The sequence below is a fragment of the Zosterops lateralis genome, assembly GCF_965231275.1.
Source record: "Zosterops lateralis genome assembly, chromosome: 1".
Taxonomy (NCBI): Eukaryota; Metazoa; Chordata; class Aves; order Passeriformes; family Zosteropidae; genus Zosterops; species Zosterops lateralis.
In genome coordinates, this window is record NC_139762.1 from 19129217 (window position 1) to 19147260 (window position 18044).

The 18044-nt window shown below is 35.8% G+C and overlaps 1 protein-coding gene across 1 annotated transcript in view; it reads right to left on the reverse strand.

The window, feature by feature from the left end:
* ARMC3 (armadillo repeat containing 3) overlaps positions 1–16881 on the reverse strand; it is a 57088-nt gene extending 40207 nt beyond the window's left edge. Inside the window, exons 1-6 of the mRNA XM_083876326.1 lie at positions 16807–16881; positions 12374–12419; positions 3830–3947; positions 1736–1861; positions 576–644; positions 77–252 (exon numbers count right to left, since the gene is read on the reverse strand). Coding sequence (XP_083732452.1) covers positions 77–252; positions 576–644; positions 1736–1861; positions 3830–3947; positions 12374–12418 — 534 coding nt within the window. The 5' untranslated portion in view covers position 12419; positions 16807–16881. The remainder of the gene's footprint in view (positions 1–76; positions 253–575; positions 645–1735; positions 1862–3829; positions 3948–12373; positions 12420–16806) is intronic.
* Positions 16882–18044: the final 1163 nt, after the last annotated feature.

Here is an 18044-nt window from a genome sequence, read left to right on the forward strand (position 1 = left end):
ACAGAATGTCAGGAGTGGGGGTGCAAATGCTTATCTGCCTCTGTAATTTAAGGGAACAAACAAGAGCAAACTTTACCTGTACCAAATGGTAGATACACTCAACTGAATTCTTCTTAACATCAGGATCAGGGCTACTTAGCAGTCTGATAAGCGGTTCTAACCCACCTTGCTCAAATATTTTCACTTTAGTAGTATATTCAACAGCCATATGTGCTAGACAAAGAGTAGCAAACTCATGGATAACTACATCTTCTGTGGAGAAGAAAAAGAAACATTTTGATCAAGTTTTATTCAGCACAGAATATTTTTCACTAATCCAATAGTTTAAAGCATTATTTGAAGTCAATAAATAATAGCTGTTAACCACACCCGATGTGTCCATAAACATCTTTTTCCATCTGTACAACATAAAACACTACTCAATGAGCTACTCCTATAAAAGCATTTACCTATTTAACACGCACTAGGAAAAATCACAAGTTACAGGGTTGATTTTATTAAATTATCTGGCCAAATGACAATCATAAATTATTTCTGACTGTACTTTTGCACAAGGAATGAACACTGTAAGGTACCTTCTGGCACTAGCTGTGATATGAGTGAATTTGTGACATCCAGTTCCCTCAGTAACTTCTTGACATCATCTACGATGAAGTAAATACAAATACAAAGTCTTTTGTTAGGCAATCTTGGCTGAGTAAAGAAATAGAAACTGTTCCAAGCAAAATGTACTTATGGTTACTCCCTGAGTGACAAAAAGATCTGACTGGGAAAGACACACAACTAAACTTAGACCAAAATCATAATGGGCCCAGAAAAAAAACCCCAAAACAACCAGAGAGTTTCAAGCAGCAGATGGCATTATTTGACATTTGATACATATGAAGTTCCTCTATATTTAATTGAAACTTTATTCAAAATACTTGCATCTAGCAGGTTCTGATTAAATATTGCATGATTTTAGTTGCCAAAGAAGTCATACCCCAATAGCTAAAATTATTTGAGGTTAAAATTATCAAATTAAAAGCAATCCTTCTGTTATTTAATTTTCAAGCCATCATTTGATGATTTTATGCTGACGCCAGCCCACACAGCAAATGGAAAACATGAATTACACAGGTCTTACTAAAATCACAGTAAAGACTTTCAGATTGCTCTTTCAATGTTATGAATGGCAAACTAGCAAAACCTCAACCCTTGGATAGAAAAATCAAGTAATATTCTTTGGGACAGACTTCATGTGATCCTACAGGGCTGTGTTGTTATTATCAACATATTCAACATGTTGAAATGTAAGGAAAAAAGGTATGAATTTAATTTAATTTTAAATAAAAAGCCAATTAAGATGTGAATATAAATGGGAGATATTTGTTCATTCAAATCCATGTTTGTGCAGCACCACTGATGATATGCTAATGCTGAATTAAAAGTAACCTAAGAGGGTAAGGTCCAGTGCAGCATGACAAGCAGATAGCACTTGATAAAAAGATGAAAAAGTGTGGTTGGGATATTCTCATGGAAGACAACTGGGTAAAACATTCACCAAATTAAGACCTGTTTAATTACATTAATCAGATATAGGTCTATAAAGCACTATAAAAATTAGAGCCACTGAAACTCAACCTAACATCACTTACTCTTTATTCTGGGCCATTAATATAGGATTTTTTGACATGAGCAACCTCTTGTTTTGAGGACCACACAGTGAAAAATAGTAAAACCTTGAGACTCTTACTATTAGAAGCCATGATGCCAAATACCATGATGGCATTTCTGCGTACAAGTGGATCTTCATGTGAGAGGAGTTTATACAGATGTTCCAATGCTCCAAGACCAAGAAGTGTCACTTTGTTTTCATCACCTGAAAAGATACTGGGTTAAAAGCCCAAGAAAAAGGCCAGCAACCTCACAGTTCTAATGAATCAAGGTAAAACCAGTACCAATCTTTTATTGGACAGTAGAATCAAAGAACAGAGGCCTGGCAAGTCCTTTGGAGATCATCTGATTTACACCCCAAATAAATATGTGTCAAATGGTTTCAAGGCTTAATAGTATCTCAGATTAATTCACATTTTAAAGCAAAGGATGCTTCTGTCTATTGGACACTCCACTCATTTGTTAGAGACTGCAGTGGAAATACAAAAGAAAACTTTCTACTTAGCAAAGTACAGGTGAACAGTATCAGGTGAATGCATTTTCTTTTCCTCTCTTCTTGCCTCCCATTTTCATTTTCCTCAAAATAACAGTTCACTAATTCTGTGGATCTTTACTATCCCTCAAGGAAAACATCTACCAGGATTTGTATCATTAATTTCTACCTGAGATTTCTACCACCTGATAATGAAGTGCTTTGTAGCTAAATAGGTGCTGGATGTGAAAAAAACAGAGGAGTTTAGTGTGATTACAGCTTTCTGTTCCCGCTCACACAAAACACACACAAACCCCAAGAAACAAAATCCCAATCCTACTCCTATTCTCAGTTCCCACAACAGCTTTATCATTCACTTTCTAATGAACCATGCCTTCCCTTCCTGGCTACAAGTGAACAATATGAAACTGGAAATCTACGCTCATTCTCAGGCCAAGACATGATTAAAATGGAGGAAGTATTTTTTATTGAGAGATGGGACTTAATTTAGTAGCAACCCTTTAAAGAAATAGATTAACTGCTTAATTAACTGAAAACAACTCCTCTTGTGCCACACAACCCTTGTCTTCTGTAAAGTCTAATCTTCTGGAAGATTACAGGGATAGCTACATTAATAATTTAAAGGACTATTCTTTTAGTATAAGCATAAAAGACATAAATATCTATTTTCCTGCAGTGTGACATATTTTACTGTGGACAGAAGGGAAGGAGCCAGCAAGAGTTTACAGTTCATAGCTGTCTCCCAACAGTCCACATTCTCTCTTCACATATTCAGAATTTGATCTCATGCCCTCAGCCAAGCTTGCCATATTGAGCAGAACCTAAACATCTTTCAGAACCCAGTGACCCCTAGCCAGCTGTCAAAGCCTTCAGCTCTTCACTCACAACTTCAGCAGTGTTAGTAATTTACATAATAATCAGCATATAAATGCATAATTTTTAAAGAAAACATAAATTTAATGGAAATTAAAATTACACCAGATTAATCAGAGCAAGAATACTACCAGTCTATACCAATTTAATTGACTAAAATCAAATAACATGGAATAGGAGACAACTTAGGAAATCATATGCTACATAAATTTGAGCCTTTGTTATACAGTTGTTTGTCCCCTGAATACCTTGAAAAGTATGTTTAGCTATAGATTATACAGGGACTTTTGGAAGATTTGGAATCTTGGAGACTTGTTAGATTCCCAACTCATACAGAAATAAGCTTGATAAAGGAGGCTGAGCAGTCTCCAATGAATCACCTGCACAGAAATACCGACACAACAACTTTGTGTAAAAATAACAGAAAAAAGCTAAGAAGTTCCTTTTGTTTAAAACTGAAGCTTGAAATTTCTACACTGGTACAGAAGTTTCAAACTGTAACATTAAAAAAAAGAATTCTTTCCCAACTGCAGATCAGTTGCTCATAAAAAAAACTGTATCTATGTCATATTTAAAACAGGTTCTATATAAACAGTGAATATAAAATTCTCCAACAAAATGATAAAAGTTTCCTTCATGCAAACTACAAGTCTTCTTTATTACTGCAAGTACAGGTTCAGAAAATCTCCTGAAACTTCAATAGACACCTTTGAGGACAAAGTAAGATTTCAATGCTAGGAAACTAAATTGTGAACTACTATCAAAGTCTAAGCAGTGCAAAACAAAGCTCATTGCAAAAAGACTAACCTTTTGATGCATATTTATATAGAGCATCACATGCTTTGGCCAAAACTTCATTCTCAGGAGAACTAAGCATCAGCACAACTGTTGCAGGTGTTTTGCTTTCAATCAATAAGGGATCAAACTAAAACAAAACAAAACAAAAGGGAAAGAAAAGTTTGATTTATACTGAGTCTTCCTGTGTGCTGCAATAGACTGTCACATTTCATTAAAAATAAAATAAAATCTTGTTTGACACCTACACTGAATTAGAAATATTAATGAGTTGCTGCTTCCTTGGGAAAGTCCGACTTTTTAAATAACAATTAGAGACATTGTTGAAAAACTAGAAAGAGTAATTGACTTCCAAATAACCATGATTTCATCACGTATGAAGATTTTGGGAAAACCTTCATGCCTCCCTGCAAACCTAGAAAGTTTTGAAGGTAACAAACTATGTAGCTGTTACACATGTAAGAGCATTCTGAGACTTCAGAACCAGATATGAGAAGTTTCTTTTGAGCAGCTGTACACAGAGCCCATGGACTCAGGGTCTGTACAAGGAAGAAGATTTGGTTCTCTGTGGCAATATCACTTTGTGGCTGCTTAAAAAAATAGAAGCGCTTTCTGTGCCTATGCCAATTCAGTTCACCAGCTCACCATGATCCTGTACTAGATGAAGTATTTCCAAGATATAATTCCTGCTCACCCAGCTAGAAATGATACAAAGGTTTCATTTCCATTTCTGAGCCCTTTCATGCAGAAAGAAATCTTCCAACAAATCAGACAATTTTCACCCTCTTAACAGACTCCTTAGGACTAACATCACTTGAGCAAGGGAATCTTCAAAAAAAGCCTTTTGTTTCTTACGGAGATTCAAGGAATTCTGAAAATTCTACTCTTTATTAAAAAGTTTTAAGCTCCTTGGATTTAAACTGATTGGTTAGTATGGAAAAACTGTCTTCTATCCTCACAATTCAGGCCTATACCTGTATCTGTGTTACATACAGAAACTACCAGATACTGGAGTCATGCAGTTTCTCAAAAACAATGTACTTATCTTTAAAATATAGCAGATTATAAGACAGCTATACAAATTAATTAAAAATATTATTACAATATATATATACATATATATTTACAAATGTCAATTATTGTATTACTTCATTTAAAAAAAAAAAACTTCTAATAGCTACATCAGAGGTACATGTTGTCAAACAATCAAGGTATGAAGATACATACAAATAAGTTGTCAAGGAAGGAAATTATGGGGGGCAAATCTTAAAAAACACTCTGAGTGTGCTAGAAGAAAAATGAAAGCAGAGATGGGTTTTTTCTTCTCCCTTTCCTGACTTCCTCAAAAATAAAGCAAAATATGATACTAGTAGTAAGACTTTTAAATTCATATTTTGGATCAGTTTTTAAATCTAAGTGACCTTCCATGAGACAGATCACAATTCAGTACGCAGCAAGATCAACATACAAGTTCCATTAAGAGGTGGCCTGCCTAATGTGCTTAACTGGTCTACCTAGCTTCAATCAGGTCTAAAATCTGAAGAAACTGACCAATTTCATGCTTGCTGTGACAAGCTGGAGGCACGGGTCAAGTGATGGAACAAAGCCTCTTTCTAAAAATAATATAATCAGCTTACTGTACCATGAGTCAATTTGCCTAATAATGACCCTGCAATGGGAATGAAATAAAATAATCATAGAGGTGCAAGTTACATCTTAAGAATGGGCCTAAAATGATGGAATTATTTATGGGAATTTTCTTTTTGGATTGTAACAAGGCAGAACAATTCAGCTTATCACAGCTCATTCTACATATGGGAGAATTTAGAGGTGACTGCAAGTGCCTTTAGCTTCTTCATATTTCTCTACTTCTGCACATTTGGGTCTTTGCGTGGACAGAACATGATCCTCAGCTATGTACTATTATTTAAACACAGATATAGCTCCTGAGTTTGGTCAAATACTTGGTGATGGGATAAAACTCCAAGTTTTAGAAAAGGATGGTAGTATTTCAGAGAAAAAAAACCCACAAATACTGATCTCAGATGAAGTTCAATAAGAAATGAAAGATGAAATAAGAGTTTTAAATCTCAGTTATTTATACATTGATCTAATACCAAAGTCACAATTGCATTGCTCCATTTTCAGCGCTTCTCACATTAACAAGTAATTGTATAAACCCTAACTCAATGAAAATTTTTTGGATTTAATGACAGGTTGGTACATGAGCAGAGTGAAATTAGTCTCATCTCTACCCATTTTATTAGACATTAGATTTGCTATTACTCTATGAAATATTCAGTAGGCACCTTCCTATTAAAAGTACTTTTGAGCTTAAAACACAGTAAAAATAGTCACTGAAATCAATGTATCTTTAAGAATCAGAGGCCTGAGCAAGTGACTGAGGAAGAATTTCTTTACTGTTTGGTGATTGTGCACTGGAACAGGTTGTGTGGTATCCCTCACTGGAAACATCCAAGAACCATCTGGGTGTAATCCTGTGCAATGTGCTCTAGGGTAACCCTGCTTTGAGCAGGGAGGTTGGATCAGATGACCACTGTGGTGCCTTCCAACCTGACCCACTCTGTGATTTGCTGGGAGGTAATGCTGCTAATAAAAACAATCATAGCACTGGTTATGACTTCTCCTTATCATAATGTCAGCATAACTAGTGTTCCTTTTTTTTTTTTTTTTTTTTTTTTTTTTTTTTTTTTTTTTTTAATCCAAGTCTTGGATTTATCTTCATACATAATTGCAGACTCTTCCTGTAATGGCACATACAGGACAATTTGTGCTAGAATAATATGCTTGAAGTTACAAACAGCCTTGAATTAAACATAGAAATTTAATTAATTTATAAGCAACAACATTCCCATCATACAGTTTGTATTAAGATAACAGCAAGTTTAATGAAGAAGAAACCTATAACATATGTTTGATCTTGACTTTTGTGTACATTTGACCTCAAAGCCATTAGAAACTGAAGAGTTTTGGGGTTTGGTTTTGGTTTGGGGTTTTTGGGGATTGTTTTCTTGGGTTTTTGTTTGGTTTTTTTGTTTGTCTAGGGTTTTTTGGTTTGGTTGGGGGTTTTTTTTGCTTCTGTTAGGGTTTTTTTGGGGGGGGAGGGGGAGGGGGTGGGTGTTTTGGTTTTGGTGTTTTGTTTTTTGAGGTTCTTTTTGCTTCCATCAGCTTAATTTAGTTGAAATTGAATGTAATGTAAAATACATTTCCAGTCAGACCAAAGACCCACTTAGCCCACTATCCTGTCTCTGAGAAGGGCTGGGTAACGGGTGTGGGCAAGCAGACTCTTACATTTTAATTATGTTTCCTCTCAGATACCAGCTCTGCAACCTAGAGAACTGGAGAACTTAGTGATTTTATCTCTGTGTTCAAAAAGTCCAAGAAAAATTTCCTACCAATTTGAAGCCATCTGTATTTTAACACCCTTAATATTCTGAGACAAAAGTGCTGCAGTTAAAGAGTCACAAAATAACTGTGCCTCTTCTTTGTTTTAAAGATACCACCTGATAATTTTATTTATTCTCCACGGTTCATTTACTATAAGAAAAGGTGAAATAAATTACACTCATTTTTCCTTCCCTATATATTTATAATTTTGTAAGTTTCTATGATATTCCTCTTCACAGTGATTCCATCTGGAAATGAAGAAACCTCTTCCCTTTGATCTTTCCTAAAACAGAGGCCATCCTGTCTGTTCTTGCTGTCTTTCCTAGTTCACTCTTCATTCATTCTGTTGTCTTTCTATAGTTCAGCTGTACCTTTTTGAGATGGAAACACCAGAATTGTTAATGGCATTCATGTGCATGTATAAGGCATTTGCTAGTAACATGATGTTTTGTCTTCTCTTTCTGGAATTTGAAATTTTGCACTTATTCACTTTCTCCTACTTAGGAACTGGATGCCATTTTCATGAAAATATCCTACATTAATTCTGATACTCTGGATGACACAGCTGCAAAATAAAAACCCCATGACTGGCAGCTTCTCTCTGTTATGAAATGGGAACAATAACTTGTTTTCTCACCTTTACTTCCTATTTTATAACTACACATTATTGCTAGCAGAGGAATTTCTTTTTACTTGTCCATGTTTATGTGTGTAAAAAGACTGGTCTGAAAAGTTTGGAAAAACCTAAGTAACTGTATCAATCAGAACACCATCATCTACTTGCCCACTGACATCTCCAAAGAACTCAAGTAGATTTCATAGCTCAAACTCTCCTCTACAGAAGCACTATTGATTCTTCCCCATTACTATCACATTTATCCATGGGTTTGGTTTTGTTTTTTTCAAGTACTATTTCTACCAGTTAGCATAGAAGATAAGCTTCATGTAATTACTGCTGTACTTCCTTTCGAAAATGAAATTTTCTACCATCCACCCTTCTTGTACCACATTTTCAGACATTAGGTTCTTTTCATTTAACATAAGATCTGGGGGAACACTACTTATTCCTACTTGGGCAACCTTATCACATGTATTTTAGTGATTACCACATTGCTTTGTCTTTTAACACAAGCATAAGTAATTTTGCTTTTCTTTCATGACTGCAATCACCTAACAGTGTCCTCCTAAGAACCTTCTGCATCTAGTCGGTTTGAAAAAGTTTTACTGCTAGATTTTTATCTTTACTAGTTGTCTCTCAAAATATCTTGATGCAGGTTGACATAGTGCTTTTAATTCTCATGTGGTAGTGGAAGCATTTTCTTGTTTTCCCATTTGGATGAAAATCCCACTTTTTGGAGGATGAATTTATCTGCTATTATTCTATTGTTTAATCATGCTGGTTGGGTTTTTTTTTCTTTTTCCTAACCCCTTAAATTTGATTTAAGATCAGTTTTAACCTTTTACCTCTCATAGAATCTTCAGAAGCACTACAGATATCTTTGGTATTCTTAATCCCTTTTCCTTTACCTAGAAAAACAGATTTAGTAGATACCTGGACATGCTAATTATTTCAGTTCTGTGAGTGCCTGATCTCCTGTACTAACAATAAAACCCACGATATCACACTGAATCACAAATAGTTGATGTTAGAAGGCACCTCCAAAGATGGTCTGGTCCAATTGCTCTATTCAGAGCAGGGTGAGCTAGAGCTCAGGGTTAGTGCATAGTCTGATTTTAAGGAACCCCAAGGATGGATACTCCACAAGCTACCTGGACAATCTATACCGTGCTCCATCACTGTTGTGGTAAAAGAGGATTTTTTTTTTTCTTATACTTACATGGAAACCTCCTGCATTTCCATTTGTGCCTACTGCCTCTCATCTTTTCACCGCTGAGAAGAGCCTGGCCTGATTTCTTAACTTCTTCCCATCAGCAATTTTTACACTGACAAGACCCCTCCCAGCCTTCTCTCAAGACTGAGCAGTCCCAGCTGTCAGTCCCTCCTCCTATGACAAATGCTCCAAGACTTTGTTCCAGTAAGGCCTCGTCTCTCTTGTACCAGAGAACCCAAAACAGGATACAGTACTCCAGGTGTGGTCTCACGCACCAACACTTGAGCGAAAGACAAGAGTCCCTTCTCTCAAGTTGCTGGCAACACTCTGCCTAATGCTCAGGATTTTGTTAGCTTTCTTTGTCCCAAGTTCACATTGCTGGTGCATGTCCACCAGAATCATCAGGTTCCTTCCTGTAAAGCTGCTTTCCAGCTGGTCATCACCCAGTCTGTACCGGATGTTCTTCCCCCAGGTGCGGGACTTTGCCATTTCCCTTTATTGAACTTAATTAAATTCTCAATTTCCTATTTCTCTAGGAAATTGTTGAGGTCCTCCTGAATGGCTGCTCGACCATCTGGTCTGTCAATCACTCCTCCTAATTTCATATCTTCTGTAAACTTGCTGGAGGTGCACTCTGTCCCATCATTCAGGTCACTAAGGAAGAGGTTGAACAGTATCTGTTCCAGGATCAACCCTTGGAGCACACACCACACAAGTGCCTGACCTCTAACAGGATCTCAGGCTGCTGATCACAACTCTCTGAGCCTGTCAGTTCAGCTACCTTTTGGTTCATTTACACTGTCTGTTTATCTTGTGTGTACTTCACCAGTTTACCCATGAGGATGTTACAAGAGTTAGTATTGAAAGCCTCACAAAAGTCAAGTCAAATTAATACTTAGGCATTTATCAAAACAAGGTGGGGACAATTTCAGGAGCTGACAGTGCCAATTCACACATTCCACTTTTTTTTAACATCAGTCTTGTGAATTAAGCCATTTTCAAAAATACTCAGGGATCTATGGCTTTCTTTAAGTGACAACACTTCAGTATTTTCTCTAGGGATAATCTTAGGCTCCTCTTTTAATGCCCATGACCTAGCTGATGATTAAATAATAATATTGTCTAGGCCAAACTTAAGGTAGATATCATGTGAAAAGTTCCTATCAATCTATGTCAAAGCTAGCGTATTTTATCTGCCTGAATTACTGTCTAAAGTCATTCATATAGAGACAGAGGCTCAAAGCAATCTTTTTCCTCTTGGAGACCAATTCTTATAACAGAGAATAGTAAAAGACTAATTATGAAAGGCAGTGAAAACAGAGTCCTCAGGAATACTTTCTGAAACGTAAGCAGTGTCTAGGCTAAGAGATGTGTTTCCCACCTGTTCATTGAAACCTAAAAAATTAGTGGTCATCTGCAGAACCACCTATTCTCAGAGCATTCCACATGCACAAAGATCTTCTTTTATAAGCCTGTCTACATTATCTCAAGGCTTCTTTTAGTGGATGTGACATTTTCATAAACAGATTATCAATCACAAGATAATAGCTAATACATCTTTTATTTTGTCTGCATCTCATTTCCTGCCATCTGAAATACCCAGGTGAAAATTTCAAGTTTTCAGATTAGATTTTACACTATCATTATTAACAATATTCTCATTATGGTAAGATTTTCTTCATTAATAGTTACAATGATCTATTTTTATGTTTAATACTGCCTTGACATGCAGCATTTCTGCTATGACTGTCAGAATAGATATGCTATCCTGAAGTACAATAGGGTAAAAACTAAGCCAAAAGCTGTAGATTCTATCTGGAATTCTCTCTTTCCAATACATTCCTTTTGATAATTTTACTGACTTTTTTCTGTGTATTCACAGGTTATTGTAGTACCTAGTACGCTGTACCACTTTTTTCTCTAGAAAATCTAATTGTATCTTTTGGATATAGAATTGTGGTGCTGCATCTACCAATTTTCTAGCGATTTACTGAAGAAGTCAACTTTTATTACTTCAGCTCATCTGTATGACTTAAATGCTTGTCATGCCTTTCAAACATTTTTTCAGGCTGCAGAGATACTTAGTTTTAATTCTTCAGGCCTGTTTTAATTAGATTTATCCACATATACCCTCTTTATGACTCCTGGTTTTCTAGATTATTTTATAAAGATAGAAGTTATGTTGAGGTTTTATGTAATTTCCTTTCATAAGGATTTATTATTGATTGAAGATTATGAATTACATTTGTAATATTCGTCTTTCCACAGAGTTAGGTAAACCTGATGTCAACTGCTGTCTCAGTGACATCATGGCTATTGGATATTGCTGTCTTAGTCAAAACTATTTAAATTTACTTAATATTGAAATTGCAATGTAGATTTTGCTGACTACATTTTCTGTGACCTTTGAAAAAGCTTTTGCAGTACTACAACTCTTTACACAAAAATCCATTGGTTTTTTTGAAACAGGGTACTGAACTTTGTATTTAGTGGGACTCCCTCTGTGAGACTCATTGAGATCCCTATTTTCATTAATTTGGTTGTTATTTGAGACAGAATTTTTACTGTACTCTTTTCAATGTTTCTGTATTTCCTCTACTTCCTTCTGAAGAAAACAAACTTTAAAAAATAGTTCTATTTTGAACAATTATCTTTTGCGGAGCCTCTTCATCTCTTGTGAATTTATAGAAACTCTTGGAAAATGTGCTAGTGTCAGACTCTTAACCTCCACCTTTTGAAAAAAAAAGTCTTACTATCACCATTACCCTATATTTGGCTTCAGCTCTTGTACTTTTCACTGTACTTACAATTACAACAGAAAAACCTAAACTGCCTCTTAAGACTGTATATATTTGCAAAAGAGAGTATGTAGTATTATTCAAAATATTTATCAAATTTTGTATTCAGTAAAAAACTGCCGATCCATCTAGGTTTTTAACTCTTTCATCCTTAAAGAAAGAGAATGTCTTCACAGTTGAAAAGACAGGCAGATTTCAGGTTGCTCTTCTCCTTTCTCCTTTGATTTTTATGAAGAGAAAGCTAACATTGTTCTTCAAATAAAAAGAAGCCTGGATTGTTTCATACATAACTGTTTGCAATGCCTGCCAAAGACAACAATCTCTACAAAGAACTACACATGCCCAGTCACTCTGGTTTGTATGCTGTCCAAGAAAAGCAGAAACAGAATCATCTTTAAAAGCCATTTTTAGAATAATGTGGGTAAACTAGGAGAATAAGGAACTATGTAAGGATGGTAGAGCTGGGCCTGTAATTGTGCAATGTTTGTTTTATAGCACATAGCAGTTTATAAACTTACCACATCCTTGGGTGCAGACTGTTCCTTCTTTACTTTTTTACCCATTCTAAAAACAAACAAACAAACAAAAATAAAAGCAGGCAAACAAACTCCCTTCTGTGTTTCAGGAACCAGTTAACCAGTGATTTAGGGAAGGTTGTAAGACAGATTTTCTTATTCATTTGATCCAGCTAATCAGTCTGAAAATTTCTCTGACAAGGTAATTTCTATACAGAAAGTAGTCCCTCTTTCTAACATTTGTACATGTTTAGTAAAATGCATCTGTCAACAACATACAGAGCTAAAAAGGTCTGAGACATCACAGGCTCAGGTTGTAATGTGGTACAAATACATAGAATATCCCTTTCTGTTAATTAGTTTTATCTGCATCTATAAATCATATATGAACTTGAAAGTCCTTTTAGGATATTTCCCCATGTTTGTCTATACATTCTGTGTTGGCAAACATTCCATACAACTGCAGAATGTACAAATAAGTTCTACCTTGAAAATATGGTTCATATACAATTTGAATTCTCTGTTCATATTTCACAGGAGACAAAAATCAGGTCTGCAGGTATTAAGAAACAGTTCTGTACACTATAAATTTAGTTGATTTTAAAAAGTTACATTTATTTACAAGAAGTCCAGCTTGTCTTATTTATTTTTCTTTCTGTACTAGCAAACATGCACATAACCAAGAAGACCTCAGCTGCATCTAATAGCAGTGTCTGAAGCATATGAATGTAATACCTCATGTGGACCTAAATTCATGTGGTTTGCAAAACTTCAGCAGAGTTTTCCAGTTAAGGTACAGGCAAAAGTAAAGGGCAACATGAGCCACTAGCACTAGCTATACATAGAACATAATCCATTATGCCAAACTTCAGTTTGTTTTAACACTGTGTAAAAGTGAAATGTACACCGTTAGTACCCCTTGTTAATTCCTTGGTGAGTTCTCAAAGGGAGACAACACATTCACCCTCAGCCAGTTTACTGAGAGCCTACCTCTGGTATAAAAATTATTAGCCTGGCTGGTTACAAAAGTCAAGGCTATTGTTTGTTGTGTTCAACAAAAATTTGAAGCTCTTCTTGAATTTTCCAGGTACTGCTCCTCTACCAATCTCTACAAATCATTTTTAACACAGCACTAATGACAGCAGTTGATAAGCACATCTTAAAAACAGATCTGAAATGTAAAACTTCATAGGCAGGTCACTAATTACAGTTCTAAAGGAAGATCCACAGAGCCAATGATTTTTCAGCTCCAACTTTCTTTACCCTTGTGCATCTGTACACACACACACACAAATTCAGTGTTTCAGAAAGCACAGCTTTGGCCACAGACAAATTAATTTATATAATAAAAAGCATAAGGATAAATTAGTGACAGTATATTCAAAAAGTGTGACGGACATACTACCTTCTGATTTATGCAGTCACTGTAGAAAGAATCATGCACGCAAGCAAGAATCAGATTTAAATGGACATTCAGGAAATCTGGTTTATTTAAATTGTGTTAAATCCTGGTATGGAGATATGGACACTTATTCAGAATTATTCAGTTCAGCTCAATTCATTTCAGATGTAAATTAAGCTGCAGTCATGAAAGGCAATTTTAATTCTGAGTGAGTTTAATTAAGTTTAAACCAACTAATTTTAAAAGTTAATGAATGTAAAATTATTTATAATGTTATATAATTAATGTTCTCAGATTCAAATTATATATATTTCAAGACCAAGAATAACTAAGGCTTTTAATGGCAAATATTTCTTTGCTCTGTATAAATACATCCAACTTCTGAGCATATTTTAAAGAAACTTTCACATATTTCTAAGTGTTCAGAAATATTTGGCTCCTTAAAAAATGTCATTAAAAAAGCAGTGTGATCTGTAACAACAAGCAGAGAGAACAGGTCAGTTACTTTATCGTGGGTTATACCCCTTGGTCTATTTCTTTGCTGCAGTTACTAATCTAGATTTCAATACATTCTGCTACCAAATGTTGGTGTAAGCTTTGTTTTCATAAAGCTCTCTGTATTCAGTGGTCATTCTCTGACTTGAGGGAATGATGGACATGGAATCCTTTGGCTTACTGATAGTTAAAAATATGTCTTCTGTATTGAACTGTAATTATCAGACAATGAATGTTTACAGGTACTAAAAGGCTACTGACCCATAAAGAGCTTCTTTATTCAAATCCCTTTCTCTCCAAGATAACTGCATGCTGTCTTTTTCTGAGTAGGTTTACAGTATGCCTATTTCTGATTCTCAGTTTACCAATCTAAATATTTAGAATTTGGAAAGCAATTGTAGTAGGGCTTATATTTTTATATCTATCAAATGCTGGCTTAATGTCATCTGAAAAAAAAAACAACTTATTTTAAAAATGAAAATGATTCACTAGTAATTACACGTAATTAAATTAATTAATTCCTGGACAAACTGGCTGCTCAGGGCTTGAATAGGTTAACACTACCTGGAGGAGACTCAGGAGGACCTTATTGCTCTCTGCAACTGCCTAAAAGGTGGGTGTCCCGAGGAGGGTCTGGTTTCTTCTTCTTAACAAGCAATACAGCAAGAGGAAATGGCTTCAAGTTGTGCCAAGGGTTGTTTAGACTGGATATTAGGAAATATTTCTTCATCAAAAGGGTTGTCATTGGAACAGGCTGCCCAGGGAAGTGCTTGAGCCATCAGTCCTGGAGGTATTTAAGACACTCGGTGCTTAGGGACATGGCTTAGTAGTGGGCTGGGCAGTGTTAGGTTAACAGTTGGACTTGTTGATCTTAAAGGTCTTCTCCAAACTAAACAATTCTATGTTTCGAAATCTTAAAGACAAAGTAATATTCTCCTTTGAGTAATATCCTCTACTTCATGTCCTGCATATTTGTAGAATCATAGGAGCATGCCTTTTTTACATATGTTTTTTGAGATTAAAGGATTGATTGTTTTAAATCATGTAGAGCTAGAGGTAATAAAGTACTTTGACCTAACAGATGTAGCCAATACATAGCCAAGCAATCCATGAAGTTATCATTCTATGCTACTTCCTGTCCTTCACCTGGAATTTATTGCCTCAGTGGTAGACAAACTAACCTGCTTTACTTTCTTCCAACCCAGTTTTAGTGCAGTGGTGCAATCAGGTGTTGTCTCTCAAGCAGCAGGACAGTCATTATGTCTAACTAAATCCTCATTCCAAAACCACAGCCCCCAAAGCTCTCCTTCAGTTCTGGCTATTCTTAGTGTCTTAGCTCAGTAGGCACTTCCCTGTTTCACTCTGAAATTCATTAGGACCTCCAGCTTTCCCACAGGACTAGAACCACTCCAGCGTGAGCATCCTAAGTAAAACCCATATCTGGAATCTCTAAGTACTGTCCATTAAACTAAACTAAGTATCAGCACTAAAGTTAATCACTCTGCTTGATAATTGATGGAGATCTAGTCAACATATTCAACAGCTCTTAAGGCAGATTCATCCTAAAGAAGGTATTTAAAATGGAATAGCACCTCCAATATAACTTCTTTTTCCTTGGACCAAGACCAGAGCCTGGAGTTGTTAGCTCATGTATTTACACTGATATCTAAGTTTGTACACTAAGTTTATTACTCCTTTTCTCCACATGAATCCGCAGGCCAGGCTAGGTCTGGCAGGCACTATCATGACAGGCTGAACACTAGCAGAACCAGAAAAAATACAGCCACCTTGTCTTTTCTGCAATGGCTGCAGGAACAGGCACATCTCCAGTAATATCTCTATGACCAGAACGTTCTGCCTGTGAGTGGAAAATGATTTTATGGAATGTCACAAATGCGGATTTTTTGGTTCAAAGTGGAAACCTCTAACTTCTGAACTATTTTATCAGGAACTGGCATCTCTGCCATGTCAAATAAAATACAGAAAATTTATTTTGTTTTTGAAAGAGTTGCTGCAAATGCTTGCTCAGAGGAGCAGATTCCATGTACTAGATCATAAGATAATGATGGCCCTGATCCTTGTATTTATTTTTACTGTCATGCTTTAATGTGAATAGTTGCTTTTCTCAGTGCAAATAGTTTCTTAGATTGCAAATCTGAGATACCCATTTATTTCTAGTCCCTACATTTTTTTTAACATGAGATGATGGCTAGCAAGACAGCTTTAACAAAGAAAGAATCTATAAATCATACTTTGAAATATGAGGAATGTTTTCTGATTGTTTTTCTGTTTGAAATACTGAAGTCTTATAAATACTTCCTTTAACCTATTAGAGTCCTGCTGCATACACTTGAAGAATATAATATTTCCTGGGTTTAAATCAGACAATGCATTTAGAAAACACTACTTGTTCCATTTGCATCTTCTGTTTTCTAAAATCTTAAATAGAAGATGCAATAACCTGGCACCCTGCATATACTGTGAGAGCTGAGACAAAGAACAGGAATAAGTCAAAGGCACAGCCAGCTGTGGAACTCACCTCTTAGTCAAGGAATCAAAGGTCTCTTCTGAGAGCAATTACCCCTGTGGAAAAGCAGTGCAAAGAGAAGGATTTAGAAATGGCTTCTAACCAGCTATTTATTATATGATTCACTTTTCAAATTAACAGTTCAATGCTTTAAGAAAGTCTGAAATCAGGCTACTACAACCTAGCCATAACTTTCAGGTCCTTACTGAAAACGATGCAAAAGTGAGATTATTTTTGCCTTACAGGTGATAATCACAGAATGTCAAGTTAATTGAGCAAGTTTAAGTGAATTTAAGTTTATTTTTGCTTCACATAAACTATTTTTTCTTGGGATAATAGTGAAAATTGCCTATAAATTGGTCATTATCACTGATTATTTCAATTGATTTGTGTATGGACATTCTAGTACTGCTGCCTTCCAATGCAATGAAAAGATAATCGTATAATCAGCAGACAATTTCACTTCTTTCTTGAGTCCATAAACTGGTATGTCCTCTGTATGCCAGCTTAAATATCCTCATCTTTCTCAAGTAACTTCATCTTAGTTAAGAGAACAATGTGGAATAGTCTTGAAACTCCTTTCTGTCTCCTGAATTCTTCTTTCATCCTTTTTTCTGCCCAACTCCTTAAATGTGGATCACAGACTCCCCTTTCCCTGTGTTGTCATGACAGTGCAAGCATTACCACACTATTTAAAAACTTGGTTTCATATAATAAGAGAGTTAAAAAGCGATAGCAGGTCCAATTTAATTTTCAATTCCTGCAGATACAGATATATGTGCCGTAAGAAAATAGTACATTATATGAGAGACCAATAATTAAGTCAAGGCCTTTGAATTTGCCCACTGTTTTATCTCTGTGCACATGTATATTTGCCAAAAAAAATGATGAGGAAGTTCCACCTGAATATGGAGAAAAGCTTCTTTACTCTGCAGGTGATCAAGCACCAGGACAGATTATCCAGAGAGGGTTATGGAGAGATTCACTGGAGAGATTCAAGAACCATCTGGACACAATCCTGTGCCGTGTCCTCTGGGGTGGCTCTGCTTGAGCAGGGAGGTTGGACCAGGTGACCACTGTGGCCCCTTCCATCCTTACAAACTCTGTGATTCTGTGATTCTGTGAATAAGAACAGTCTTCCTTCCACATGGCTGATTCAGTATCCAGCCTCCAGAATGACAACAGACAAATGTTTCTGATAAATGCAAGAAACTAATCCCAAAAGTCAGATTTCTTCCATCTGTTACAGG